This window comes from Sturnira hondurensis, unplaced genomic scaffold, assembly GCF_014824575.4.
Source record: "Sturnira hondurensis isolate 20B ecotype Veracruz unplaced genomic scaffold, ASM1482457v3 Scaffold0014099, whole genome shotgun sequence".
NCBI classification, from domain to species: Eukaryota; Metazoa; Chordata; class Mammalia; order Chiroptera; family Phyllostomidae; genus Sturnira; species Sturnira hondurensis.
The window spans coordinates 1021453-1048495 of record NW_028086730.1 but is presented as its reverse complement, the minus strand read 5'-3'; the positions used below and the strand labels follow the sequence as shown (position 1 = coordinate 1048495).

General features: G+C 60.3%; 1 protein-coding gene across 1 annotated transcript; it reads left to right on the top strand.

Moving 5' to 3' along the window:
• Positions 1-21925: 21925 nt before the first annotated feature.
• FGF19 (fibroblast growth factor 19) lies at positions 21926-25216 on the top strand. Its single transcript, XM_037062499.1, has 3 exons — positions 21926-22305; positions 22702-22805; positions 24845-25216. Exons 1-3 carry the CDS (start codon positions 22065-22067, stop codon positions 25157-25159), a joined length of 660 nt encoding a protein of 219 aa, XP_036918394.1. The 5' UTR covers positions 21926-22064; the 3' UTR covers positions 25160-25216.
• The last annotated feature ends 1827 nt before the right edge of the window (positions 25217-27043 follow it).

The window sequence follows — 27043 nt, the reverse complement described above, 5'->3', positions numbered from 1 at the left end:
GCCTGATAAGCATGTGCTGAATGCCTAAGAGGTTAGAAAAATGGGGGCGGCTGCTCCCCCACGTCTGCCCAGACTCCTGAAACAGGGACCTGATTGGAAGGCTCTCTGGGTTCGACTGCGAGTTTTCTGTTTTGGCTGTGCGAGAACCCACAGTAATCACCAGGCTCAGCGCTAATCCCGACTCAACGAGGCAACGCTGGCGCTTTGGTGTTAACGTTCTCTGAAGTTCCACTCAGAGAAAAACAAAAAGAAAGACCCTCCCCCCTCCCCCTCCCACCCACCAAAGCAAGGCGCACGCAAGGGAGCCCCCCCCCCCCCAGGGTTGGGGGCACGTCAAAACCAAAGAAAAAAGCAGAACCCAGCCCTGATGTGTGGCCCCGGCAGCCTCTGAGGGCCAGCTGTGCCCGGCGTGTTTGTGGTGCGGGTGCACAGCCCGCCAGATGTTCCCGGGAGGGCCGCCACTTCAAACGCTCGGGCTCCAGCCCATTACCTGCGCAGCCTTTGTGTGTTTCAAAGAGGAGCCAGGTGGACTCTCCCTGTAATCACCAGGTCCCACGTGCCTTTAATGGACCATTAGGGAACGCCGCAAGGAGAGCTGCCTGATCATTACCAGGTTCCCCCGGCCCGGGAGCCCACCTGGAGTGGCCCGCCCGCAGCCACCTGGAGCGAGACCTCACAGCCCTGCTCCCGGGAAGGCCAGGACCCCACTGGGCTGCAGCAGGGACTTGGGGTGCAGAGGCTCTCCCCACTCACTAGCATGGGCGTGGGGTCCTGTCTGTAGGGCGAGAGGCCCGACCCTTCTCCCTGCTGGTGGGACACCTGGGGCAAATCCCGGAGCCAGGCATCTCACACTGTGGGTTTCAACGAATACTTAGAACCTACCTTGCAGATTTGCTGGGGGGGTGCCAGCCTTTGATGAGAACCCAAACAGCAGACAAATGTGCAGTTGGTTGAATAGCATCCCCTCCAAATGTATAGCTGCCTGGAACTTCAGAGTGTGACCTTACTTGAAATAAAGATCTTTGCATATGTCATTAAGGTAAGGATCAAGGTGAGACCATCCTAGACTGGGGTGGGCCTTGAATCCAATGACAGGCGTCCTTACCAAAGGCAGAAGTCCCTGGGAAGCCAGAGGCAGAAGCTGGAGGGACGTGGCCTCAGCCCAGGACCCCCGGAGCCCCAAGGAGCTGGAGGAGGCAGGAGGGACCCTCCCCCAGAGTCCCTGGAGGGAGCTCGGCCCTGGGACCCTTGACTTCACGCTCCGCCCTCCATAAGGGGACAGAACACACGTCTGTCTTTGCAAGCTTCCCTGTGTGCATCGGGCTGATAAGGCGGTCCCGGGGGACAACAAACGCAGGGCATTGTTGCCTGCAGTTGTTTTCGCTCTAAAGAATTCTCTGCGCAACCGAAGTGGCTGAACAGAAGCGCGGGCCTGACATCAAAGTGGCCTCCGCTGCGGCAGCGGCCCAGCCCGCCCTGGGAAGGGGGAGGGGCGGCAGGACAGGAAGGACAGAGGTTTGGGGGCAGAGGGCCACTGCCCGGCCGTGGGGCTTGGACAGGTCCCTGCTCCTCTCTGAACCCCGGAGCTTCACCTGTGAAACGGGGACCACTCCACCCACCCCCAAGGTCTCTGCGGGGGTGACCCCCACCAGGAGGCGGGCGTTCTGCCTGCAGTAAGCTTGCAGTGAATGGAAAGTGTCTGCCCTGCGAACCACGCAATCGCGGTTCGAATCCCAGTCAGGGCACATGTCTGGGTGGCAGGCCAGTTCCCGGCAGGGGACCCATCAGAGGCAACCATACATTGGTATTTCTCTCCCTCTCTCCTTCCCTTCCCCTCTAGAGATAAATAAATAAAATCTTTAAAAAAAAAGTGTCTGCATTAGTGATTGACTGTTGCAGAGCAAGCTGTCCCCTGACGGGGACGGGATCCAAGGTGGCCCGGAACTCTGCACCAGGAGCAGGGGGAAAGCTGAGCCAGTTCTGGTTCCAGGTTCCCGTGAAGTTGGAGCCACGCCACCGGCTGGGGCTGCAGTCCCGTTGGAAGGCTTGCCTGTAGCAGGGGGCTGCCCCTCGCGGGGCGGGGCTGGCGCATGGGGCTGTCGGCACGTGAGCCTTTCCATGGGGCCGGTTGGGTGTCCTCATGACTGGGCGAGAACCACCCCCCACCCCCCAGAGTGAGCGGTCCGAGAGAGAACCAGGCAGGAGCAGTAATGCCTTAAAAGTCCTGCACTGTCCTCATTTCTGCCACCTCCTATGGGTCACCCAGGTCAACGTGCTTCGACATGGGAGGGAGCAATCCAAGGGCCCGAGCTCAGGAGGTGGGGTCATCAGAGATGGTCTCGGCGGAGGCTGCCTACCACGGTGTCCAAGAAGACCAAGATGATCTTGGGAATGCTGGCAGGCAGACACCCACACTAACAGGTGGCTTCCCGCTGTCCGGACTCACCTTTGAGGCCAGGCTCCTGGAGATGGGGAGGCTCAGCTGGCCACAGGCCTGGCAGCTGGACAGTAGCTCGGCTCGTGGAGACCCTCCCCCTATCTCGCTGCGTCTGCCTCCTGCGGGGGCCGGCACTGGCCTCCCCTTCTGCTGGCGTCCTGGAACTCTTTGCTGCAGGACCGCAGGCCCGGGCCCTCAGCAGCAGGGATCCGGGGAGGCCTTGCCCCTTCCCCTCGGAGCTCAGCCTAACAATTAGAGCTGAACCAGGCTCAGGGCCCTAGAGACCTGAGACATCCCGAGGACCACGGGCAGGCTCACAGGCCTTGGACACTCACCAGAGGCCCTGCAGCAGCCACTGGAGTGTCCATGTGGGTGTGTGATACACAAACATGCATGCAGTGAAGGCGTGTGTGGGCACCAGTGGGCACATGTGATTGATACAAATGCAATTGGAATCTGTTTGATCATGACCAGTTTCGTGTGACCCAGGCCTGGTCAACCACGGTATTCCATTCCCCTAGCCACAGTGATTAGTTTAGAAGAGACACATGACCCAAGCTCATCCAATCAGGGGGAACCCTGGAATTTGGGAAACCCCCATCTACTGGGGCTGGGGGCTGTGCCATCTTGCCACCCCTACGGGTAACTATCAGGGGGCAGAACCAAGAGATGGAAAGAGAGAAACTCGGTTTTAGTGATATCCTTTAAACTCCTAGAACAAGCCGGACCTGAAATGAGCCCTCTCTAACTGTTTCTTGGGTGCATAAGTCAATAAATGATCCTGGCTGGCATAGCTCAGTGGATTGAGCACGGGCCTGCGAAACCACACAATCGCGGTTCGATTCCCAGTCAGGCGCATGCCTGGGTTGCAGGCCAGTTCCCAGTGGGGGGACTCACTAGAGGCAACCCTACGTTGATACTTCTCTCCTTCTCTCCTTCCTTTCCCCTCTAAAGATAAATAAATAAAATATTTTTTAAAAATGATTCCCCCATATTTTTCTTAATTTAAAAAATTTTATGATCTTAGAATGAGGAAGAGGGAGAGAGGGGGAGGGAGAGAGACTGACTTGCCATTTCACCTACTTATTTGTGCATCATCGGTTGATTCTTGCGGGTGCCCTGGCCAGGGATCGAACCCGCAACCTTGGCGTATAGGGAAGACACCCTGACCGGCTGAGCTCCCCAGCTGGGCACTCCGCCCAACCGAACTTTTTCCCTAAACATTTTCGGTGAAGTTTTCCCTCACTGCAACAGAAAGGGCTCCAACTAGTCCGGTGTCCACCTTTGGCTGCTGGCCCTGAGCACCTTCTGGAAACTGACCACACCTCCCACAGCCTCCCCCCCTCGGGGACCAACGCCTTTCCAGGATGAAGTCAAAATTCCACCCGTCCACACTGGTGGCCTGCAGTTCCCAGCAGCCCCCACGGGGGTGGCTTCCTCTGTTGGGACCAGTGGGGACACACTGTTGGCAGGAAGGGAGGCCTGCCCCAAGCACAGACCCTCAGCCAGGTGAGCGGAAGATGCTGGGTCACGAGTCCCAAACCACACAGGACTTGCTGGCCCTCCCGTCACAATGGGTGTCTGTTTCCTCCTCCCTTGAGTGTAGGACTTGCTTTGACCCACAGAGTGTGGTGGCAGTGGCCCCGGGCCAGTGCCAGGTCTAGGCCTTGGGGTCAGCCCACTCCCACGTCCTCCTGAGCCCTGAGCCACCATACCCGGAGGCCCAGCTACCCCACTGAAAAGCCCAGCAGCAAGTAGGAAAGACGCCAGGCCGCCGAGGCTGTGTGGCCTGTCCGGCGGAGGAAGCCACCTGGGAAGTTCCAGCCCCAGCCAGGGCCCCCCATTGGTAGCACCCATGGGAGAGGTGCCCATGCAGGAGGCCTGGCCTAGAGCGTGGGGTGGACACGAGCCTTCCCCGCAGAGCGTGGCGAGCAAGGCAACAGGAGGCATGGTAAGCCCTGAGTTCGTCGGGTGGTGAGAGACCACCAGAGCCTCGGCCACCCCGTGAGTACCCCAAAAGTCTGGTCAGGAATCTAATGAAACTGTGATTTCTTCCTGCCTTGGCCACCGCCGCTGCGGACGCCCGGCCCCTCCTGCGCCACCGTTGGGCAGCCTCTGCCCGGAGCCCCGGGAGCCCCGGGAGCCCCAGGAGCCCCGCTCCCGGACGCTGGAGGGTTTCTTCTTCAAGGAGGGAGAGCTGAGAGGGTCCTGGGCTGTGCCCCAGCCCAGGGGTCTCCAAACAGAGGCCTTTGCTTCCAGATATTTCAACGAGGCGGGGGGAAGGAAGCGGTTCCAGGCAAAGCCCTGGACTGGCCCCAGGGAAAGCCGGCAGGGCCTTGGGTGGCGAGAAGGGGGGATTTCTCCTCCAAAGGTCACCGTCCTGTGCATTCCTGCCGGCGTTCGCCGCCGCCTGTGCCTCTATGAAAGTCCTTATTCTTCTCTGGCCACGGTGCAGGGTGGACGGGGGTGCGTGGGAGAATGAGGCCCAGCTCTCCTCGCTTCTCCCCTTCCTGATGGATTTTGGTGTTTGTACAGAGTTGAACAGGCACCAAGGCCAGGGCTTCGCTCCCCGGGGAATGTCCCAGAGGGTCTGCCAGTCCCCCAGGAGAGCTGAGAGAGAGTGCAGGCACACCGTGCCCGCCTGTGAGCCGCAGAGGGGGCGAGGACCACGGCCAGGCCTGGAGGCCAGCTGCCTCCAGTCGCTCAGAGGCCTGCCAGGGCCTGGCTGCCTCTCCCAAAGCATCCGGTCCAAGGAGGTCCTCCCCCCCCCCCCCCCCGGACCCTTCCGATACTCTCGTCCCTGATTCCCTTTGGAGCTGAGGTGACGGGGAGGGGCCTGGACTGTCAGACCCGGCCAAGGAGCCACCAACTCCTTGAACACTCCGAGGTTGGAACCGCCAGGCACGCCCGAGGACTCCCTGTCACCGCCTCATGGTGGGTCTGAGTTCCCCAGACCCTGCCCTCAATCCCGTGACCTCCCACCTCCTCTCAGGGGGGCCCGGGCAGGTCCTCCCACTTCTCGGAGTTTCAGTTTCTTTATCTGTGAAGTGGGTGCACTTTACCCCACCTCGTGGGTCTCTGAGAAGACTTGGGAGACTGTGTCTCAGGGTCTGCGGACCCCGAGACCTGGGTTCCCATTAGCAGGCACCTCACTCTGATGACCAGAGACCCCAGCTCCCACGGCAGGTGTCTGGCACTTGGTCATTTCACATCAGGGTTGACTGCCACCCGCCCGGGGCCCGGGGCTGCCCGCACAGCTGCCTGGGGGGCGGGTTTGCCCTTTGAAGACGGGCTTTATGGTAATTGGTGGTAATGGTGAGTGGCCTGGGGGGGCAGGAGGTAGGAAGCCCCCCCCCAGGAGATAATTAAATTAGCCTGAAAAACAAATTACTTTCAGTCAAAACACATTCAAGTACAAGACCACGGGGAAGACCCTCAGGCCACAGAGCTGACAGCTCGGGGGCAGGTGGGCTGGGGGTTCACTGATGGTCCCTGAGTGCTTGGGTCCTAAGCTGAGGGCAGGCAGTCGTAGGGTGGCCCTGGGCCACACCAGAGCAGTGTCCCCTGCCCAAACTGCGGTGTGAGTGGCAGCCGAGGCGTCCTCCCCATGGGCAGAGATGGAGGGAGGGGTCCTTCTCTGTGGCTGTCCCTCTTCCCAGGACTCTCGGGCACGGTCTTGGGCGGCAGGGGCTTTGTCACAAAGAAGGTGACCGGCTCGTCCTGGTCTCAGCAGCAGAAGTCCGGCGTCCTGCAGATCCCTGTGCCACCCCCTCCCGGTGGCTGGTCACCCGAGGCAAAGGCACACAGTGGCGGAGCAGCAGAGCCGGGCTGTGTCCGCTCTGACACCAGCCCTGCAGCCTCCCTGCCGCTGGTCCATCCGCTCACTCACTCGCTCACCCACTGCAGAGGTGCCCAGCACACACCTACTGTGCGCGAAGCCCAGGGCCAGGCTTGGCCAGGCGGGTGAGCACCACGGGGCCCCTGACGTGTACGGGACGGGGTCAGGGTGCCTTACTGGGGGGCGCCCCTCTCCTGGACACTTGGTCAGTGCTGGGCATTCGGTTCCAGGGCAGCTGACCACGCCCCTGGACGAGGATGGGAGGAGGCTGGGCTCCTGCCAGGATTGGGGGCACAGTAGGGGGCAGCCAGGCAGACCAGTGAGACCAGGGACCACCACTGTCCTCATTTCGAAGCTCTCCAGGGGACAGTTCCCTGACCGGTAGAGCGAGGCCCAGAGCACACTATGCCCTTCATGCCAAGAGACCCAACCTGTTTCAGCCACAGCGTCTGGGCTGTGGGGAGAGGTCACCTCGGGGAGCCCGAGGCCCTGGAGGGGAGGGGCCTGCTGGAGGAGCTGCCGGGGCTCCCAGTCCCTCGGGCCCCCACCCGCAGGACGGTTATGTGGCCCCCACACGGACGTCGCCTTGGGGAGCAGAAACACCAGCCGAACGCCCAGTTCCTGGACCCAGAATTTCCAGCAAGAGCACAGTTGTTTGAAGCAGCTAAGTGGGGGTGGGGAGGGGGCCTGTGGGGTGGATTCACTTGTGTTTGTCGTTTGTCTCTTCTGGACCCACCACCACACACCCATGCATGCACACACTCGCACACTTACACACACCCACAGACATACACGCACACACTCGCATACTCACACACATCCAGACACGGACACACACACTCGCACACTCACACTCACCATCACACATACACACTCACACTCACACACCTAGAACTGAATGGAGGGCAGGACTCTGCCCTGCCCCCCATGTGTCCCCAATCCCGGGGACGGTGCGCTGACTGGGGAGGGTCAGCGTGCGGAGACGGTGTGAGGGGGCTCCTGGCAGCGCACCTGTGCTCCGTGAGCCCCAGGGGGTGTTGCCGTGGGGGGCTCTGGCGGCCCCCGGGGCCCTCAGTCGGCCCTCTTCAGCTGCGGGTGGGAGGCACGGGCTCCCCGATGCCAGGAGGGGAGGCACCTCCCGCCTTGCGGGCTGAGCCCCATGACCAGCTCTGACGGTGGGACTTTGGCAGGGCTTCGTCTGTCTCTTCGCTCATCTTCTGCTTCTCTGACTCTCAAATGGTCCCTTAATTGGCCATTTGGCCCCTAAATTAGGGACGATTAGGATCAACCCCCAAGCAGCATTTCAGATGGCAGCTGGGGGTCTGAAGCCCCTCCTCAGACCCCAGGATCCTTCGAGTTGGTCACACAAAGGTCAGCCCTCTGGCCTGGTAGGGGTGCCTGGGCAACCTCTGACCTTTGGCTCTTAAACCTGCCCCTGGCGGTGAGACTCGCCCTGGGGAGCTGGTGGAGCGGGAGGGTGTGCAGATGACGTGTGTCAGGGCCTTCAACTCTGCTGGCACCAGCTCCTGCGCACAGAAGCCAGAGTGGGCACACGCCCGCCACCACCATGGCGCCCTGTGCTACACGGCGTGAGGCTGCGTGAACGGGGGGTAAGTGTGCCAACCCCTCCACGCAGCAGTCTTCTGTCTCCAGAATGAGGGGGGCCCCAGCCCCCGCGACGTTGTCATGTTGCTCTGAATGAAAGTGAGTTCTCTCCACAGATGGGAGAGTCCCTGCTCCCGTGGGGGCGGGGGTTGCTGCCGCCTCTCCCCACCCCCCAGGCTGGCCGACACTCCTGCCTGGACAGGCCTCGTCCCTCAGGGAGCCGCCAGGCCACCATCGTCCGGCCACCCTCCTTTTGCAAGATCTGGGACCCCTTTGAGGATCTGATGAAAGTGACGGGCGAGATGCCCAGAGAGACACACCTGCATGCGCGCACACGTGGGTGAGCAGCCTCGTGCACCAGTCCCAGCAGGTCCGCCTCGCACACCTGTGCAGGCTGAGCGCTGACCAAGGGCTCCCCCAGAAGCTGCCCCCCATGGGCATGCCCGGGGTCAGGGCCACCTCGGCCTCTTTGCCGCTGCCCGTGGTGAGATGAATGGCTGTGGGTCACAAGCTCCGCCGGGCCCCAGCACGCATCCCGGCCTGGGCGGGCCAGGCGGGCCCTCGGGGCCTCAGAGACGCAGGCTGGTGGGGCTCCCTCTCTGCCTGGACCGGCAGGATGGCCAGAACATGCAGGTGTCGGGAGGCCCTGGATGCTGCTGTCCGCTCAACAGGCGGGCAGGGCAGGTGCGAGCCAGCGCCCGCTCCGTTACCTCAGGTTCTAACGCAGAGTATTCCTATCGGCCCGCTGCACCTGGAAGGGGCAGGTGCCTGCCTCAGCCCCTCTGATGTGGGCGCTCAGAATCTACACCCCTTTTTCACAGCCCGAGGAGCCCGGCTAGCCCCCCAGGAAAGGCCCCACCCTCAAGGTTGGCGGTCTGTGCTGCTCGGTGACCTGCAGCGCCTCCAGGTGCCCCCACAGGCCACTGCTCTGGGACAGCCTAGGCCACACCCACCTTTGCTCCAGGCCCTCCAGGGGTCCCTGAGGGAGGCCGCACCTCTGAAGAGTCACAGCCTCCAGCGAACTGGCCACCATTGTTCCAGGGCCTCCCAGCTGCCTCCCACCTGGGGCAATTTATGGGGTCACGAACCAGCTCATCTCGAGGGCGCAATTCCCGGCCCTGGTCCAATTGGCCCCAAAGTGCTTTACAACCCGCTGATAGCCCCAAGAAAGGGAGCAGGCCCCCGAGGGACAGCCCGAAGGCCCTGCAGCCCCCGCCATTTGGCACCATGTCGGGGCCAGGCAGGGATGGCCAGGTCCCGCCCCCTGGGGCCCCAGCCCCGCCAGCACAGTGACCGAAGGGGTTCCCAGCTTTCTGCATGTTCTTCTCCAGGCTCTTCAGGTGCGAGAAGGGGATCATAAAAACTGCTTCTCAAAACTGCTGTGAGGACTCCATTAGGTGACAGATGTCAGGTGCTCAGGGAATGGCTATGATTTGATGAACATGAACTGGAAATTACGCAGAATCTCACCTTGCAAAGATAAGAGCACTCCTGGGGGGCCTCCATCAGCCCGCTCCCCGCTCCCCGCCACTGCAGAAAACAGCGCACAAGCTGCGAAGAGCGAGACGGTGAGGTGCAGTCTGCCCGTGAGTTTCAGTGAGACCCGCGAGCCCAGCTGCCCGGCCTGCCTGACCCGGACCCTGCCCTCGTCGCCCAGACAAAGCCACTGCCCCAGCGTTTCCATAACAACGCCCTTGCTTTGAACGGCCTGCGCCTGCGGACGGTGTTCAATCTGTGTCTTGCCTTTCCCTCTTCAACGCGGTCGTGAGACTTGTTCGTGTCGATGCGTGACCTGCTTGGCCATCGTTTTTCTTTGCTGTGTAATATTCCATGGTGTGAATGGGCCCCAATTCCTTTATCCAAACCCTTGTGGGAAGGCACTGCACTGTTTTGATTTGGGGGCTACAGAACGCCGCACTCAGAATCCATCCGTCAAGAGGGAGCATTTGCCGGCAGTGAAATTGGCGGCCTGCGCCTCACCTGCCGCTTCCTCGACTGCTTCTCCCCGGCTGGTAGGAGAACCAGAGTGGGGACGCCCAGAGTCAAGGCAGTTTGCCACCGGGTCCTTGGGGACACTGGGCTGGCCCGGACCTCAGCAAAGTATCCCAGTCTCCTTCTCCAATCCCCACCCACCCGTGACTTCGCTCCTGCCACAAATATTTTTTTAATTTTGAACTGACTTTTATTTTGTTAAAGGGTTTACAATTTTTTTTTAAAGATTTTATTTACTTGACAGGCAAAGGGAGAGAAAAAGAGGGAGAGAAATGTCAATGTGTGGTTGCCTCTCACATGCCCCCTCCAGGGATGTGGCCCAAACCCAGGCATGTATCCTGACTGGGAAACGAACCAGCGACCCTTTGGTTCGCAGGCCAGCACTCAGTCCACTGAGCCACACGAGCCAGGACCAATTGACTTTTAAAGAGAGAGAAACACCGACCTGCTGTTCTGCTCACTTATGCACTCGCTGTTTGATTCTTGTCTGTGCCCCGAACGGGGACTGTACATGCAACCTTGGCATATGGGGGCGATATTCCAACCGCGTCACCCGACCAGGGCTCTGCCACAGGCACTTACTGAATGGCTACAGTGTGCCCACCAAGCGTGTTGCTAAGTGCTGGAGACACGGGGGTTCTCAGGGCGGCCAAGGTCCCACCCCTGTGAGTCGAGTGCAGGGGAAACGCACTGAGTAAATAAACACACAAATAAAGGCGCCGCTTGGCACTGTATTAGACTAGACAGGTGTTCTGGAGTCTGTCCCCTCCACACCCCACCCCTTGGTCAAGACCCCCTGTCCCTAGACAGGGATGTCACATCCCATCGCTCCAGGGTCGCTGGTTCCACTGTGTGCAGTCTGACATGTGCAGTGTGGCCTCATGCTGGGCCCCCTCCGATGGCCTGGTTCAGTGGCTAGGAGGCACCCCTAGAAAAGAGCAGCACCTACTATGTGCCAAGCACCTACTGTGTGCCAAGCCCTGTAGGGGCAGGGTGTGTCCACGCACCATCTCATTTGCTGCTCAGAGCAGCCTTCTTTTACAGAGAAGGAAACTGAGGTTCTGAGGCTGTGGGGGGGGGGTACCACAAGCAGGTCAATGTCATACCCAGACGCACACGGGCTTTGACGCCGGGCCCTGAAGTGTAAAGGGGGCTCCCCCTCCCTTCCCTTGGAAGAACCACAGGTGGCAGCCCCCAATTTGTCCCCTGCCCATTAACAGCCCCGACCTCTGAACCATACTGGGTGTCAAGGAATTAGGGCAGAGATATGCCACCTTTTGGGAGCTGACACCCTTATTCTTATTTAATTCCGCCCCGCCCCCTCGGTCCTTCCAAGTGTGAGCTGGCAAACATCTGTCCTGTACGTAAATCAAAGGCCAGCTTTGGCGGGGCTCTGAGAATTTCAGGGAGCCCCTTCCAGAAGGCACCGTCGGAGCTGCCAAAGCATCTCCGAAGTTAAAAGGCTCCTTCCCCAGCGCAAAGCTGCGGGAGAGCCTGGCGGCCAGGCGGGAGGCGGGCTCCCAGCTTCCCGAGAGGGCAGCTCCTCTGACCCGCTGAGGAAGCGGCGGGGGGTTCCGGCGGCAGGAGCCTGAGCAGGCCCTTGTCTGGGGGCTTTGTCTGGGAGGGAGGTGACACTCGGGGATGTGTAAGACGGTGCTGGCTGCACACCTGTGACCACTGAAGCTGCTCGGCCATCCCTACATGTGGTCATTTGCCGTGGACGTGGCATGGGGTCACTCAGTCATGCCACCAGAGCCCTCTGTCTGCTGGCCCTGAGTGAACGTCCTAAAACCACTGTGGCCAATATCATGACCGTGAACGTCATCCGTTTCCAGGGTCGAAGTGCAGGCAGAAGCAGAAAAATGTAGAAAAACAAGAAATAAACGAAAAGTTTATTTAAAATAAAATGAAGTAAAAATAAAAGAAGATTCACTTTTAAAAGGGCATCTCTAGGCATGCTTTTGTTTTTATTTTTTCTTTGTTTTCAGGAAATCCAAATTTCGCCCTACACTTAACGGGGCGTCCCGCTGATGGCCAGGTGGGGGGCCCAGTGCCTGGCTTCGCCTGGCTCACGCCCCCGCGCCTTCCTACCGGACACTCGGCCCCTTCCAGTCTGCTCAGTTCTCGCCCGGGGCCTGGCCCGCTGCAGAAGTCGAGGCCCGGGCTACAGTGCCAGCTTCCCCTGATGAGGACGGGCCAGCACTGGGCCCGGGCGGAGGTCAGAGGGGGCGGGGCCCTTGGACAACTAGGCTGTGGGCCCCCTCAGCCCCCAGGGTGCCCGGCAGGGAACCCTTTACTGAACCGATGTGGCAAAGCCGAGCCTCTGGGAGCCTCTGTCCTCGGAGCCCAGCCTCGAGGGCATGAGGGCCTGCTCGCTCTCTCCCAGCCACAACTGCCCCGAGGACTCCTGTTACCCTGCCCTCCGCACACTCACACACACGCATGCACCCATGTGCACACACACGCACATGTGCTCTGCTGCCTGGGCTGCTGGAGGAGAGTCTCAGAGCAGCACCTACCACCCCCCCCGGGTGCAAAGAAGGGGTTCCCTCAGCCGGGGGTCAGGGTGCTGCAGTGGGACAAGCACGGCCCAGTGGAGCTTGTGGGGGGCTGAACGGGCCCCCCAGAGATTTGTCCATTTGGAACCTGGGATGTGCCCTTGTTTGGACAAAGGGTCTTTGGCACATGAATCGAGGGGAGGACCTTGGATAACATCATCTTGTGCCATTCCCCAGGTGGCCCTAAATCAGATGACCAGTGACCTTTCAAGAGAAGGCACAGGGTGTTTGGGGACAGAGAAGGGAGCCGGAATGAAGGCAAGTGAAGGTGGAAGTAGAGACTGGAGGGCTGAGTCTCCAAGCCGAGGGACACGGGGACCTGCTTCGAGTCTGTGCCAGGAACCAACCTGCTGACACCTGGAGCCGGGGCTCCCGGCGTCCGGACTGGGGATGAGAGATGTCTGAGTGCAAGCCTGGCGGCCCTGGGCAGGACAGCCCCACCCTGTCAGGGGGTGTGAGGACCCGAGACCCTTGGCAAAGCCTGGTGCATTGCAGGGGTCCGGCAAACAGCGTTGCTGAGCTCACAGGTGCCGGCCCTGTTGGGAGAGCCGGAGAAGGACACATGCACGTCCATCGCTGCCTCTCTGAGAAGGTCCTGTACCCAGCAGGAGGCAGGTGGTGGAGCAGCCTCGTGGGCAGCGGGCTCTGGGCCACACCCACAACAGACCCGAGCCAGGAAGGGGCAGGGATGCCCCTTGGCCCAGTTTCACCGGGGAGGTCATGTAAACACATTAGGGGTCACTGGTCCCTAGTTCAAGAGGAAATGAGACTGTGACTCCAACTGTCTTGTGAGGAAGCTTCCAGAAGGAACCCTTAAACAAACAAAAATCATGGGAACCAGATGCTGAAGATAGGGAAGGAAGCTCGGCTCACAGGAGGCCAGGTTGTCTACCCCAGCGTGGTGTGCCCACCCTCGCCCGCCAGTGTCTCCGCACCCCCACCCCCTCCTGGACAATCTCAGGGAATCGGCCGGTTATTACGAGAGTCGCTATTAACTGAGGGCCAGACAGAAGCCATGTCCGTTTCCGCCCTTGCCATTGACCTTGGAGAGGAAGCTCGTGGATCCGCTCATGGATGGAGATGCGGAGACCTCCCTGCTGCTGCCGCCAGGGTTGGGCTTCGGTTCCTGTCAAAAGGCTACTGAGCCCTGGCTGCTGTGGCCTTGTGGCCTTGTGGCCTGGGCGCTGGCCTGCGGACGGAAAGGTCCCCAATTCGGTTCCTGGTCGGGGCACACGTCTGGGTTGCCAGCCCGGTCCCCGGTTGGGGCTGTGCAAGAGGCTACCAGTGTTTCTCTCCCTCTCTTTCTCCCTCCCTTCCCCTCTCTCTAGAAATAAATACGTAGAATCTTAAAAAACCAAGACGGCTGAGCACCAGTCAGACCAACGCTCTGTCGCACGCAGGGAGAGTGGCCGGTGCACCGAGGAGCACGGCGTTCCAGGCCCAGGCCTTGGGCGAGGAGTGGCCTGTCCAAGGGGCAGGTGCCGGGCCTCCTGGAATGTGGCTTGAAAGCTGTCGACCTCTCCCTGGACAACCTGGGATCTCGGGAGGTCCAGAGGGCCTGGTTCGGGGACCAGAAAGAACCCGTCGCTATCCTGGCGGCGGACTTGAACATGGGCCCAGGGCTGGATGTTGTGGGACAGGTGAGAAGGGGGCAGGTGCTACTCGACGGACAAAAGAGTAGACGGGGGTGGGGGGATGAAGAGAAGGGGAGGCGAGGGGCAGGAGGGGGAGTGAGAGGAGGCACTCAGGCCGGGAGCCCCCACTTCTGCTGTGAGGACCACCTGACTGACCGGTGCCTTGTCCTCCCCATCTGCAGACAGAACTGCGCGCGCACAGACCCAACACAGTCTGGCTCCTACAAATGGACAGTCAGGAGAGGCCCAGACAGGCGCCTGGGGAGAAGCCCCTCCTTGTCACAGCCTGACCACAGTGAGAGGTCTGGGTTGGGGCTGACGGGTCCTCCAGAGGTGCCCAGCTCTTTCTGGCATGGCCCACCCAGGCCCCCAGGAGCCCCCAGCCACTGCCGGAGCCCCTCCGGGCTTATGCCACCCTCTGCAGCCCCTGGTCCTGTTTCCTCCGGCCCCACCCCTCCTCCCCCCACCCCCTGCTCGTCACCAGACATTCACCCCCCAGCTGCAGGGCTGTGCTGGCGGCACCTCCATGCCCAGCCATGGGGCCTGCAGGCAGCAGACCAGGGAAATTCGCACAAACGCCACAGATGGTCACTTCCTGGCGGCCAGAGCGAGGGCTGCAAAGGAGGCCACGTCCCCTCTGGTCTTCCACAGACTCGCTGTGGACAGGCGACCGCGCCACAGAGCCACTGTGATGGCCAGAGAACAAGCACACGAGCACACCACCCAAGCATGCTGGCACACACATGTGGACTCTCTCACACATGAACACCCGTGTGCACATCCATGAGCACACGTGTTTGTGTGCATGCACGCCTGTGGCCATGTACAGGCACTTGAATGTGCACATGCATCATGGACATGCACATGCACCCCACACACATTTCCATAACATGCACACATATTTGCACGCGCATTCATGAGTGCACATGCATTCACATTCATACACATATACTTTCATGGGTGCTCACACACACATTTTCACACCATGCATGCATTTCTGTGCACACACAAATACATTGATGGGTGTGCACATACAGTGTCTGGCCCCGGGAGCACATTCGGCCAAAGGGGGCTCTTGTGAGCAACCCAGGTAGAATGCTCTGGAACGCTGGACAGGAGGACTTCCCAAGGTCTCTGTGTCCTCAAAGGGTCGCTCCCTGTGGCCTGGGCACAGCTGTGCTGTTTAGGTCACAGGTGAGAGGGATTGCTACAAATAGGGCAGTGACACCCCGTGCGGAACCAGACCCAACCACCGAGTTTGTAAGATTACTTTCTGTTGAAAAGGGGGCATCACAAAAGGCCAGCCGGAAACGGCCCAGGGAGAAAAGACTGAGAGACTCTCTACTGGTGCGAAGTAGGGCGGGGAGGAAGTAATGCACCTGAGGGAATGACGAGACCTTGGGGTCGACCCTCAGGGAATGGGGGCCTCAGAGAAATGTCTCCTGCCTGCGACATCAGGGGTGCAGTGTGGCTCCCTGCGTCGAGGAGATATGCCCCAAGTGCACCCCAAACAGCCTGAGTTCTTTGTGCCCGACTTGGTGCCCCACTGTGCCTCTCTGGGTCCGCCACACTGAGCCTCGGTCGTCTGCTCTGAAAAATGGGGTTATGACAGGGACCACAGCGCATTCGGGGTGCCCTGTTGGCCTTCAGTGCGAGCACGTCTGGGGTCCCAGCTTGGGGGCTTCAGCCCACTGCGCGTGTCAGCTGTAAGCCACAAGCCCATCCCAGGCAGGCAGTGCAAAATTCAGTGTGGCGTTTAGTGCACTCACAACCACTTTTATCAAGTTTCACAACACTTTTACTTCCCCCAAGAAAACCCCTGACCCGCTAAGCAGTGGGTCCCCAGGCCCCTGTCCCCCCCCCACCCCCGCCCCCAGCCAGTGGCCAGGTGCTTTCTAACAAGGAACCTCAGGATGCGGGGGGAGGGTGTTTGGGGTTTGTTCTTTTTAAACAATCCTTTATTGCACATCAGCGTCCCATTCCGCCAGTGTGTTTGGAAAGGAAGGTCGGCAGGGCAGCTTCAGGCAAACCCTCCCCTTCCTGGTTCCTATTTTGTGCGTTTCAGGACAAGGGGCTTTGAGAAAATTGCCCCAACGGCCCTGTCAGACGCTGGAATTGGCAGTCCACCCGTCTCCAAGGGCCTGGAGTAGCCCTCTGCTGCCTGATGGTCTCCCCCAGGCCCGGGCAGGGTGGGGCAGCTGGGCACAGTGGGAGGGGCACTGCCCCCCAGCCCTGGCTCCTGGGTGACCAAGCCCACTCAGCTCCTTCCCCATTCCCCTGCCCTATGCCCGGTATTTACGACTCTGCGCCTCAGGTCTCTCATCTGTAAAATGGTGAACAGCCGACCCTCTTGGGAGCCGGGGGGGGGGGACAGGGATCCCGGGAGACAATGGCCTCGTGACCCGTGGCTCCGAGCAGTGGACCTGTGATCGGAGGAGAACAGGCCCAGTGCGGTTCGGGTGGAGGTCCCTGTTCTTACTCTCCAACATGGTGGGCCTCTGTGCCTCCTCCTGACTTCCCCCCAAGAGGCACTGCAGACTCCCCGGGTCACGGGGGAAAAGGAGAGTGGGTGTCTCAGGGCCCAAACTGCTCCCCGAAGTGTAACTATGATATGACACACCCCCAATGGGGGCAGTGCCTGGGGAGCGCTCTGCTGGGGACTTATAGAGTAGCGTCTGTTTGCACCGCCCACAGCGGCCTGCACCGGGAATGCCAACCTCAGCCTGCGTGGGGCCGCGCTGGGCACCCTGGCTCTGGGGTCCGAGGTCTGACCCGCTGGAAGTCCTCGGAGAGGGTTGGCGAGCCAAGGAACAATCGGTATAGCGATGGAGCGGGTGGAAGGAAAGATGGACATCGCGCGGCCCCTCTCCACCGCCTGTGCACTATCTGGGGGCCACCGCGCATGCGTCAGACTCAGAGACCGGCACCCAGGGCACGGTGCCCACCTCCGCAGGGCTGCGTCTGGGAGGGGCCGGCCGGCGGGGCTGGGGGGAGTGAGGCCTACGGGACGGCCGCGCTCAGATTGGGGACCCCGCTTGCTGTCCTGCCGGAGTCTCCAGGGGACTTAAATGACCCCTCTAGGAAAACATCGGGGCAGCGGATGGGGGTGGGCCGAGAAATTGGAGGTCAGGGTCCCTGCCCCACCGAGGCCCTGATTGCGGACTGGCCTGTTAATTTTCTGAAAGGAAAGCTGCTTTGGTTTCCTTTTTGTTTTTTAAAACAGTGTAATGATTAATAAGTTCTGACTTGAATTCACACAAAACTGGCTTCCAATCCATACCCCGATGTTTATTAGCTTTGTGACTCTGGGCAAGGCACAGTTGCTGAGCCTCCCTCTCCCCATCTTTAAAATGGGCGCTGTGGTGACTGCTGTGGCTCAGTGGATTGAGTGCAAGCCTTGAACCAAAGAGTCACCGGTCTGATTCCCAGTCAGGGCACATGCCTGGGTTGCGTTGCGGCCAGGTCTCCTGTTCAGGACACATAAGAGGCAACCCAAAGGTCTCAGGCCCTGGGGGTTGGGGGGCAGACTGGCAGCCGAAGGCCTCCGGTCCCAGCCTCTGGACCACACCGAGCACTGCTGGTGGCCACACCTTGTCCAGAGGCAGCCAAGCAGCCCTCGGTGTGAGGAGAAGCAGGTTGTTTCTCGAACTCGGGAAGAAGCTGCTGCCTCCTGCCCTGATCCCATGCGTCCACCAGGCCTACCTGGGAAAGAGAGCCTGAGGCCAGCGTGAGAGGCCACCCCAAGGGGGTCTTCTGGGTGTGACATGGGAGGGGGCATTGGAAACAATGTCAGCCTCCAGCACTAGGGGGCAGACCCCCTATGGGAGGAGCCCCACTCGGGTCTGCGGTGTCAAAGGTGCCTTAGAAGGGCCTTTAGTACCAGGGGGAAATTTCACAGCTGCGTGGGGTGGGGGCTGGAGGGTGATGCCATTTAAACACTTCAAAAAAAGATACGTATGTACTTCCCAGAAGTCTGGGAAAGCAAGCCAGACCCACACAGACACGGGCCGATGATGCAGCCGTGACAGCGCAGGTTTTTAGTGCTGTTTTTGTTCTGCTTTCCTGGATTTTCCCAATCTTCAACCACGAACAAGTGCCACTTTGCCATGACAACGTCCCAATCAGCTTCATGGGGGTGGAACGGCCGCCCCTCGAGGAGTTTGGACAAACGTCGGGGTCTGTTTATTCACCACCCCAGTCATCATGCGCGCGCGTCCCCATCCCAGGAGAGTGCCCTCTCGGCCTGGGGATGGTCCCCACCCCACGTCCAGCCTCAGGCAGCCACCCATCAGCTTTGTCGCCGCACATCACACCTGTCTTTCTCCAGAGCTGCCGTCGCTCCTTAGAAATAAATCGCGCGTGTGGCGAAGGTGGCCAGGGTGTGCCCTGGAAATAAGCAGCGCCGGCGACCCCCCCGCTGCGCCCCCCGCACCCAGGCCTCCTCTGCAGGTCCCAGTCTCCTCACTGCAGCTCCTCTGATTTTCACGGTGACCCTGAGAACTGGGTGCCTTTTCGCTCTTTTACGAACGAAGGGATGGAGGGCAGAGAAATTGTCCCTTTTCGGCTCTGTCAGTGTCTGGGCTGGCGTGGTGGCCTCGCTTTGGAATAGTGACCCGAATGGGGAAAAGCTGTATGTGGGTGAAGCACAAGGCCTTGGGGGGTCCTACAAACCCAGGGAAAATACAGGGTTAAGGCTCAGGGGCCCTGCATTCCCATCTCAGCTCAGCCACCGGCCAGCTGTGTGGCTTGTCCCCTCCTCCACGCCTTCAAGTCCTGTCGTTGCCAAGCTCCAAACTGCAGTTCTCGTTTTCCCGACAATGATTTTTACCAACATGCAGAAGCCTCTGCTAGGACAGGGCCGTCTCAACCAAGGGGGTGGGGCAGGGGGTTTGGGAGGGGTGCAGGGAAGGCACCTTGGACACTGTAATGTGGATTCCTAACCGTAAGATGAAAAGAAAAACGATGATTTTCATAACTTTCAAGACTGGAAGTGAAGCTGAACAGGATTTTCTACACATCTGGGACATGGGTTGGGAATGATGAGTCTCTCGTCTGTCACCATCGAGAGCAGGCTCGGATCAGAGGAGGGTGACTCCAGAGGAGGGTTCAGGGTGGTTTAAAAAAATCCCAGCTGGGCTCAGACCCAGAACAAGTCCTCGTCCTCAGGCCACGAGCTTCTGGCCATCAGGGTGGTGTCGGGGCTGAGTGGGGCCGCTGGGATAAGTGGGACCGAGCTAATGTGGCCACTCAGTGAACGAAATTCCACCAGGGTGAGTCAGCTGGCTTAGCCACCAGAACCAAACCAAGCGAAGCCTGAAAAGTAAAAACCGGTCCAAACTTGCACCCTGGGGCTGCAGGGGTCAGACAGCCTTGAGAAGCTTGGGAAGAGGACCTCACCTTCACCTTACCTGGACAGGCAGCTCTTACCTGGACAGGCAGGTCTTACCTGGACAGCCGTAGCCGCAGCGCCCCCTGCTGGCCAGTGCCACCTTCCCTCTCCCTTTCTTAACTTCCTCTGGCCACACAGGTCAAGGGCACCCCCCAACCTGCGTTTGGCTCCCCCTCCCCATCTCCCTGGGTGCAGACCCTTGCTGGCACCTGGCTAACTCTATAAGCCTCAGTTTCCTCACATGGATGAAGCCCCTAAACTGAGAGCTCTGCTGTGCCTACAAAATGCCTGGCCCTCACAGTTCATGAACTACCCCACCCCCACCCCCCGGCGCTTTATGTCCACTGTCCCATGTGATCCTGTCCCAAGGCACTAGGAGGCAACAGGCCCAGAAGGTTCATGACCTGCCCAGGGAGTGGCTGGGTGTGGGTCGGTGCCGCACAAGGCCTGACCCCAGAGCTGAGCCCACCCTGGGGGACCACACCACTTCCTCCAGACGCAGCATGGCCTGGGTTTACAAGCCTGTCTGCCTGGGTCCCAATACCAGGTCCACCATTCACAGGTGGTGGAGCCTTGGGTCATTCTGCCACATTTCTAGAAGCCCCCCCATTGCTCAATGGAGGGGCAGGCTGTCACGTGGTCCTTGTGGGAAGCCAAAAACACCCACGAAGTGCTTGTAAGAGAATAGGAAGCCGCCTCCTCGGCCACCCTCCTCAACTCCCAGGTCACAGTGGCCACTAGGAGGGGGAGCAAAGGGGTGGGGGGGTGCGGCCCAAGGCTGGCATCCCCCCTCCTCTCCCAGCCGGATTTGGGGTGCATCCCCTTGCAGTCCCAGACATCCTCCTCAGGCCCCGCATTTATCCAAGATCTCTAAGATCTCTAAAGACGAAAGCTGCAGGGGGAGGGTAATTAACTTTAATAGGAACCGCCGTCGATTTAAAGCCACAGGGGGGAAGTAATTAGATTTAACAGAAGCCACGGCTTTCTGAACCAAGACACACAGCATGGGGGTCCCTGGCCTACAAAGCCTTTGAGAGGATGTCTTTTTGTAAAGACTTTCCTGGTGACATTTTCTGCGTGCTCCGTCATTAACGCCAGGCGTTGATTGGGGTATGAACGTGGCCTTCGCTCATTGAAATTCATTAGGCCTGGCGCTGCTCTCCTTTCCTGCGGCTCCGCAGTTTGCCCTCCTGTCGCCTTTACGCTGAGCCAGTGTGGCTTTTCCCCAAAACCAGCCTCCTGGGGCCCCACACCCAGGAGTTGGGGTGGGGGAAGGGCTGGAGGAATAATGAGAAAGAATCGAGGTTGAGCCAAAGGCCCCTGGGAGGACCCCTCCCTTTCCCGCCCGGGCATTCTCTGGAGGCGGTTTCCATTTTCAGAGCGTCGTTAGAGTAGGTCTCTGGTTTACAGGAGCCACTTCACCCGGGTGGCCTCAGTTTCCCCACCCGGGGCCGGCCACCACCCCAGCCGCGGGCCTGGCGGCTCCTCTGCCCCTCCCCACCACTTAAGGAGCTCCCGGACCTCTGCAACCGCGCTGCGCGCAGGGACCCAAGGACCGGACCGGCGACAAAAACAGAGGGGCCCATTTGCTCCGAGCGCCAGGGCCTGAGATGGTAGAAAGTCAGCTTCTCAGTACGCGCTGGCGAGCCCCCCTCGCCCCAAGGGCCCCTTCACCGCGACTGCGGGCGGGGCACAACCGAAGCCGAAACCGGGTTGAAGCGCCATCTAGCGGCACCCGCGCGACGCCCCCATTGTTTCTCCGAGGGCGGAGATCGCGCCCGGCCCCCCGTCGGGGTACAATTTTCCGGGATAAAAGGGGCTGGGCGTGGGGGAGGGGCAAGGATCGCGAGAACATGAGCTGAGAGAACGAGAGAGGGTCTGAGCTGCAGGGGAAATTGTAACGCAAGGCTTTACATCCGTGGGAGGGGGGGCGGGGGGGTTGGGACCGTCGCGGGAGGGAGCGAATGGGACTGCTAAGTGGGGAGGGTCGTGAAGCCGAGGCAACGTTTTCCCGGACAGGGGATGAGGGATTCAAAGTCCAGTGCCCCCCAATCTTTGGCCCTGGAGTTCCTGCCCCCGCCCCTGCTAGCGCCCCCGAAACGAGTGCATTCCCTGGGGAGCCGCGGCCTGGAGGCGGGGCTCCGCCACTCCTTTATTGCTTTATAAAATCAAATTCATCCAGTCAAGAGCGACCTGGCCGCCAGCCCCGCCACCGAGGCGTGGGGAGGAGCTCCTCAGAACCCTCCCGCAAAGCGGGGCCTCCTCCCCCGATCAGGGCGACCTGGGCGGGGTCACCCGGGGCTCGGGGAGGGGGCTGGGGCTGGAGGCAGGGTGTGAGTGGGTGTGTGCGGGGGGCGGGGGCCTGATGCAATCCTGATAAGGAATGCTCCCGTGTCTTGGGCACCCACCGGCTGGGAGGGTAAAACACGCTATATAAGGCCGCCAGTTTGCAGCCGTCGTCGGACCAACAGCGCAGCGCACCCAGAGCGCACTCCTTGCTGGAGAACGCTGTGGCCACCCCCATCTCCTCACGCACAGTCCTGCAGGGCATCCCAGTTGTCGCCTAGCCTTCCGCATCCCACTACCGCGCCCGGAGCCCGAAGGAGGTGCCATGTGGAGCGCGCAGAATCGAAGCGTTGTGGCCCGCACCCTGGTCCTGGCGGGCCTCTGGCTAGCCTCAGCCGGGGGCCCGCTAGCTCTCTCGGACGCTGGGCCACACGTGCACTACGGCTGGGGGGAGTCCATCCGCCTGCGCCACCTGTACACCTCCGGCCCTCACGGCCCCTCCAGCTGCTTCCTGCGCATCCGTGCCGACGGCGCGGTGGACTGCGCGCGGGGCCAGAGCGCGCTCAGTGAGTGCCTACCGGGCCCCTCTCCTGCTCTGCATCCCTTCCTCCCTTCACCTCCTTCGACTCCCGCGGGCACCCCACTTCCGAGATGCTCCAGGTTTCGCGTATTGTTCCCTCCCTGGAGCCCCGGATAGCGCGAGAACCTGGGGGAGGGAGCAGGAGTGCATGAACCTACCACACCCATGTGTTCCCTCCCCCGCCCCCTTCTGCTCTCGGGGACCCCTCGCTTGTGGGGACCCCAAGTCTGGGCACCCACTCCCTCTCCAAGCCTCCGGACCGCGTGAGGAGACGGGAAACGGTGCGTGGGAGGGGGGTACGGGCGGGCCCTCCATCCGACCACATCCACGTGTCGTGGGGGCCTGTGGGTCCCGGCTGCAGTTGTTGCTTCTCTCACGCCAGGTTTGGTGGAAATCAGGGCAGTGGCCCTGCGGAACGTGGCGATCAAGGGCGTGCAGAGCCTCCGGTACCTCTGCATGGGAGGCGACGGCAGGATGCTAGGGCTGGTAGGTGTCGCCACGGGGCGGGAGGCGCTGTAGCGGGGGGCTGCGGGGGAGGGGGGCGCGCTGGATCAAGTCCGGACTTTCCTGGCTCCCTCCCCCTGGCCCCGCTGGAGTCCGAGGCGAAGACTGCCTGGGCTGGATTAAATTAAACCCCGACTTTTTCTACGGAAGTGTAGGGTCCCGGGGTCTGAAGTTTGAAGCCTGGGTCAAAACCGCGTCTGTATTTTCAGCAGGGCCGGAGGGCGGCCCGGGTCGGACGGAGAAACCCACTGCTGTGCTCTTCTTGATGCTAAGTCGGAAAACCCACTCGGGCCTTTGCAGCCTTGGCCTGGTGGTGGGTGGTCCCCGCCTCCGTCCCCCTCCCTGCAGGGTTTTAAAAAAGAAAAAGGGTGTACCCACAAGTTGGATCCTTTTCCAAAGGTACCCCTTCACACGAGCCTGGAAAAAAAGTGACCTTTAGGGTTGGAGATTTTTTAATGCGACTTTTAGTTTACTAGAAAACTTTTCAGACACATCGGAATTATTTCCTTGCATTCTCGTCCTCCTCGGCGGCTCACCTGTACTGCAAATACCTCTGGGAGGGGGGCTGGGGTGGGACGGCCCAGGTGCCCTCGAGAATCTCCGGGCGGGATACTGGGATGCTGGGTTTCTGGTGGCCAGGAACAAAGGCTAAGATTTCAAAGGGAGCCCCCGCGCTGAGAAGACTGGGGGGTGGGGGTGGGGGTGGGCAGGGCCTCGACGCAGCCACGCTGGGCCAGGACTCTGCTGGAGGAACGGGGTGGGGGCGGAGACTGTGCCTGAGGGGGGGGAGATACGCCCCCACTCTCCAGAACAGATGCAAATACCCGCTTGCCCCACAGCACTGATCGTTCCAGTTTCTTAAAATCATGCTGTAGCTCGGACAGCTGTTTATCCCATTTCTCCAGAGTCCCTGTTTCAGGCTTTATGGCGGGGTCCCGCGTGAAAGAACAGGAAAGGAGGTGGGGCGCTTGCTGAAAGCCGACCCCTAAAGCCACTCAAACCCTTTAGCTGCAACTTTGGCGACGGTGCCCTTTACTTGGGGGGCGGGACGCGGGGGGCAAGAACGGAGAGAGGCTCTTGTAGGACTGATGAGGCTGACCCACGGCTCTGTCCACTCGGGGTGGGGGTGCCCACCTCAAATCCAGTTCTGCCTCTTAGTCCCGTGGGCAAGGGTTAGCGACCATTGAGGACCCAGAAAAAGATAGTCCACATTCTAGAAACTTGGAATCTTTTCACTTCTGTATGGAAAAGAGGAGATGCTAATTTCTCCCAAATAACCAGCCGCAGGGAAATAGTCCATTTGGTTTTACTTCCCCCGTCTATTTGTCAATTTGCAGTGAACCCTCCCGCGGTCTGGTGGCTTTATTCTTGCTCCTGGGCTGCCAGGGCTGCCAGGGCCGCCTGGGCCGCCAGGGCCGCCAGCCTTATCAGGGCCTTATCAATGCGCACTCACCCACCTGCAGTTCAGCGACCTTTGGAGGCTTAGGCAGAAACGAGACTGGGCGCCTCCTGGGGTTGTTTACCGCTCGGCCCTGCTGGCTCCCTGCCGTGGGCTGTCCTCTGTCCCCAAGGGGTAATGACACTACTGGAAGATAGAACTTGCCCGCTGCCACCTCTGAATCAACTATGAGTGGTCTGCGACCTGGGCCTGACTCTCCCCCTCCCCCCGCACATTTCCGGCCACCCCTCGCTGGGCCCAGGCGCGGCCTGGGGCCTGGGGCCTGGGGCCTGGGGCCGGGGGGAGGGGCGGTCTTTATCTGGAGGCCCCTGACAGGCAGCCTGGCCCCAGCGGACCGGCTGCTGGCTCTCACGGGGCACCAGACAGAAAGGCCTGGCTGAGAGTCTCAGTGACTCGGGTCTAAGTGGGAACCCGTGCACTTTAAGTACCTTTGGATTCTACGCCATACTTTGTAGCCCCACACGCAGAACTTGGCTCAGGCTGAGCGGTGGGGCGCCACAGGACGCCCCCTGCTCCCGGGCGGGGACACCCGCGGGTGCTCACAGCTGGGTCCTCTCCGCAGCTTCAGTTCTCCCCAGAGGACTGCGCCTTCGAGGAGGAGATCCGCCCCGACGGCTACAACGTGTATTGGTCCCAGAAGCACCGGCTGCCCGTGTCCCTGAGCAGCGCCAGGCAGAGGCAGCTGTACAAGGACAGGGGCTTTCTGCCGCTGTCCCACTTCCTGCCCATGCTACCCAGGACCCCGCCGCAGCCCGAGCCCGCCGAGGACCACCGGGAGTCTGACGCGCTGTCTCCCCCGCTGGAGACCGACAGCATGGATCCCTTCGGGATCGCCAACAAGCTCCGGCTGGTGGAAAGTCCCAGCTTCCAGAAGTGAGGCTCCGGCCTCGCCCGCCTTTATCTGGAGGCCCCCAACCCCTACCCCCCACCCCCCCACCCCTACCTCCAGTGCTCACACCACATACCCTATTTAGCTCTAGGAAGAAACATTTAGAACCCGTATGTAGACTGACTGACCTTGACTGTGCCATTTTCTAGATTTGTGTGATCGTAAAATTGTAAGCCCTTTACCCCCTCCAACCCCCCCAGGGGCTACCCCAACTCCTTAACCCGGAATTTGGTCGTTGCTGGACAAGTGCTGTCCATGCACTGCCCCAGCCCTGCTTGAATATCTCCACTGACAGGGAGCTCATTGTCTTTGGGAAAGTTCTTGAGCCGGGTTGAAATTCTCTGCAGATTTCTACCACCACTTCCAGCAGGGGCAGCCAGAAGAATACTCAGTTTAAACTCATGGTGGGTGATCAGCTCAGAATGGCAGGCAAATTTGACTCCACCACATGGACAGTCGGTCCAGGCCTCAAATGCAAGCCCCTCTGGGATGGAACTGGCTGGGTCTGGGGGAGCCCAGAGCTCCCCTCCAGCCTGGGTGAGTCTGGAGGGCCCCCACCATGGGGACCAGTTCTGGGAAGGGTAACCTGCTGGACCACAGGGCAGCGTGCCAGGACAGGTGGGGCTGTCCACCTCCTTCCCCTGGCCCTCCTCTGCCGGCAGACAGCCTTTCTGCCACCTGCTCGGAGGGACAGGTCAGGGAGGCTCAGCCCCAGCCCGCACCCCGGTCCCCCAGTTCTCCCATCACGTTGGGCTCTTGCTCCCACTCAGCAGTGGGGATGTCGGCCCTAAAAGCAGATGCCGAAGCCACTCCATGAGGACTGCAGCTTCCAACCTTAGGCAAACCCACACCGTCCATTCAAAATCCCCAAAGGGAGTATCCGAGAGCCCAGGTGGTGTCCGTAGCTTGTGACTGCAGCAAGGACATTGAGTTTGCCCAACACTTAGTTACCAATGTGATGTGATACGTATGACAAATTAATTTTGTTCGTTAGGCACAGCTCTCTGGTTTTTCTGACTGCATACCTCCAAATGGTGTTTATGTGTACACACGGGTTTGGGTTGCTCCTTTTTTACATTAAAGTGGTGTTTGTATCCAGCTGTGCGTTTGGTCATTGAGGCGGTACGAGGGGCGGAGGGAGACAGACACTGCGCCGTGTTCAGTATTTCATACGGGTTTCAGGGGTGCAATGCAGTGGTTGGGCCACTCGTTTATGAACACGATAGTTCTAGAACATGCTACAGTTGAAACGATGATACTGTGTTCGCTATGCTGTGCCTCATGCCTGGGGAAGTCGCAGGCGCACTGCCGGCATTTCTGAGCCCTGTCCCACTCTGGCCCAGCCCCAGCCCTCCTCCCATCTGGCAGCCAGCAGTTCGTTCTTTGTGTCTGTTTCTGCTTCCTTCGTTTATTTTGTTCTTCAGATTCCATGTGTAAGTGAAACCACGCGATACTTGACTGACTTCACTCGGGACCTTACCTCTGGGGGGTGCTGCTGCAGGTGGCGAGATTGCATTCTTTCTTACGGCTGGGGGGTGTTCCGTCGTGGGTAGGACCACCTCTTCTTTACCAACTCGTCTACTGACCAGTGAAAGCGGCTTGGGTCACTGATGGCTGTCCCATGCTCCAGGCTGACAGGAGGGTGGGTCAAAGAGGTCTTGGTCAACCAGCTACTTAGTGCTGGAGGCTGGGGTGGGCCTGGTGACCCTTCCTGGCTGGTCGCAGGTTTCCTCTTACCACCTCTGCCGGAGGCTGAGCGGCCAGGGCGCCATCTGGGTCAGGGAAGTTGTCAGCTGCAGGTAACAAACCCTGACGGACAGTGGCCTGACTAGGACATCTCACTCTGTGGAACCGACATCTTCGTTGGGGGCA